The 2,570-nt window shown below is 46.5% G+C and overlaps 1 protein-coding gene across 1 annotated transcript in view; it reads right to left on the bottom strand.

Moving 5' to 3' along the window:
- Positions 1-678: 678 nt before the first annotated feature.
- The window catches only part of SLC6A16 (solute carrier family 6, member 16), a 20,072-nt gene continuing 18,180 nt past the window's right edge, over positions 679-2,570 (bottom strand). The window contains exons 11-12 of the mRNA XM_006898733.1: positions 1,146-1,308; positions 679-927 (exon numbers count right to left, since the gene is read on the bottom strand). Of these exons, the coding sequence (XP_006898795.1) occupies positions 679-927; positions 1,146-1,308 (412 nt within the window). The remainder of the gene's footprint in view (positions 928-1,145; positions 1,309-2,570) is intronic.

The following is a 2,570-nucleotide window of genomic DNA, read 5'->3' as shown; positions in this document are numbered from 1 at the left end:
ATTTGTCCCTTTGTGACTGAGATACTTCACTCAGCATAATGTCCTCCAGGGTCACCCATTTTGAATAATATTGCATGAGTTCCTTGTTTTTCAGTGCAGCATAGTATTCCATTGTGTGGATATACCACAGCTTCTCTATCCATTTGTTTGTGGATGGGGGGATGTATGGATCTTAAGAGAACGGAAGGCTGGTGAGAGAAAGACTAGACATCTGAAACACTTAGGAGAGAAAAAAAAGACCCTTTACACATCCAGTGCTTAGGGTCCCAGTGGAATATAATTTATTGATCAACAAGGGAATTCCTCTAGTGAGACAGACAGAGAGGAAGACAGACAGACCAGAACCGGGTTGGAAGCTACAACCAACAGCGTTTTTTAAGCCGTGCATGTGTGCATTATAGGGGAAAGAGATGAGCTAAGTACAATTACAGAGGTGGCTGGGGAAACTGGGATTTATCAGAAGGCAGCAAACTCAGGCTCCGTGAGCACCTCCACCCCAGGATGTTCACAGCTCTGTGAATAAAGGGGTTCTGGGACGAGAGCGATGAAAAGTTTCAAGTCGATGTTTAAGATCTCAACCTGTTTAGGTCGGCTCTGAGCAAGGTGGGAGCGATGTCCAAAAGCCAAAGGAAGGAAGTCATTCCTTCCCACCGGCTAGGCAATCACGTCACAGGGTGATCAGGACTTTCTTTTAAATGGCACGATTTCCTCCTTCGGGAGACTCTTTTTCAAGCCTTCTGGTGAACGGCTCCTTAGAACTAGAGGTTTGGAGACTCTGGTGGCATTCTCGATGCTGACGTAGTTGGCAGAGATCTTGGAGAGGAGGTTGTTTATAAAGTAGATGACGTGAGGCAGGAAGACAAAGATAGTTAAGCTGATGACCAATTTGACCGCCCACTGTGGGTATTTCCGAACCACTTCTTTTGACTGTGGAGAGAGGAGAAGGCAGGTTCAGAACGTTCAAGCTCCCAGGACAAGAAGAAGAAAGACCCTTCTCCTCAAGTGCCCTGGTGCAGAGGAAGGGTGAGGGTAGAGGTCCAGAGAGGGAGATGATGGGGGTGGTCTTCAGGCCACGAGTGGACTGAGAGATCTGGTCTCCCATTCAAAGGTCTGGTCTCTGGGGCCGCAGGAGAGGGGAGACTCACGGTGCTGGAGTCCCAGGCTATGTAGGTGAAGTCCTCAGAACTCATGTAAATTATGGTCACCACAGACAGGGCCAGCAGCATGACCGGACAGAGATGGCAAAACAGGAAACAAGAGATGGGAGAGACGGGGCGGCCCACCAGACCCACCATCTCTTCAAGTAACCTGACAGGAGAGAAGCCACAAATCTGTGGGAGGCCGGTCGGGTCTCACCTCACCTTCCTTCGGAGGGGGGCAAAGCATCTTCCAGTCATTGCACTGCACCTCCAAACCCCTTTCCCGCCTCGACTCTTAACACTCTTTCCTCTTCTCCCTCAACGTCTTCCTTCCTCCCAACCCAAGAAGGTTTGGAAGCGCCCTCTCTCTCTACAGATTTCAATGCCCAAGTCCCTTCATTAATTCCAGGGACGTGAAAAATGTCTTACAGTGTGTCAGGGACTCTTTTTTTAGAGGCTGAGTATCCGGCAGGGAGCAAGAGTGAGCAAATGACTCTCTACTCAGAACGCTTATCTTAGGTAGTTTTTAAAGCTTTGCATGTTTTCTGAGAGAACAGAAGCAGTCTCTTTTGAGTATACATTTGCACCCTCAATAATTATATACGAGGGTCTCATAGCCTGAAAGGCCTTTGTTCTCCTTTTCTTTACTTGAGTTTGGTCATGCTTAGGCATACTGTCTTTTAAAGTGCCTTCCCTGACTCTTCAGGGACCAATCTTCTTCCCTGATTCCTTCTTTTCTCCGTCTTTGTTCACTTACATTAACCTCTATTACAGACTTACCACTTTCCACTGTCTTTTTTTTTGGTTTTGTTTTGATCAACCTTCCTCTTAAGACTGTGCTCAGAGAAATGAAATCTAACAAAATCCACTCCCGCCACCTCCTCTTAAGAGAAGAGACATTAAATCTAACAAAATCCTGTCCCAGCACCACAGGCCTTTCCCGATTCGGAAAGATTGTCTGAATGATTCACAAAGGAGTGACGGAGACTCCGAGAAGCCCCCATCACCTGAAAATGCTGCCCCCGGGCCTCCCCGTTCTTGATATTCTCCCACACGGATGACCACACACGTTCTTGGTTTGACAGTCAGTCAACACACATAACATTGAGTTCTCTCATTCCTCAGTTATCGCTTTACGTCCAAATCGTTGACAACTATTCCCTCAAAATGAACACAGAATTGGTCCATTTCTAGCTCCATCTTTAACCAGCTTCTCTGCTCCCTGTTAGCTCTATTATATATTATACTCACTCTGGATTTGCTCCTTGCTTCGCTCCTGAATTATATTTAAATTCCCTTCTTTTTTCTTTTTGAATTTTTAAAAATTGTATTATTTTTATGTGTACCGTCAAATCAGATCTGACTGGTACAGGAGGAGATTGCCCCTCCTTCTCCAGCAGAGCATCTGGTGGATTTGAACCGCGTACCTCT

This window comes from Elephantulus edwardii, unplaced genomic scaffold (assembly GCF_000299155.1).
Source record: "Elephantulus edwardii isolate Elephantulus edwardi_28Jun2011 unplaced genomic scaffold, EleEdw1.0 scaffold00236, whole genome shotgun sequence".
Lineage (NCBI taxonomy): Eukaryota > Metazoa > Chordata > Mammalia > Macroscelidea > Macroscelididae > Elephantulus > Elephantulus edwardii.
Note: the sequence above shows the minus strand (reverse complement) of the source record. Positions and strands in the feature narration are given on the sequence as shown.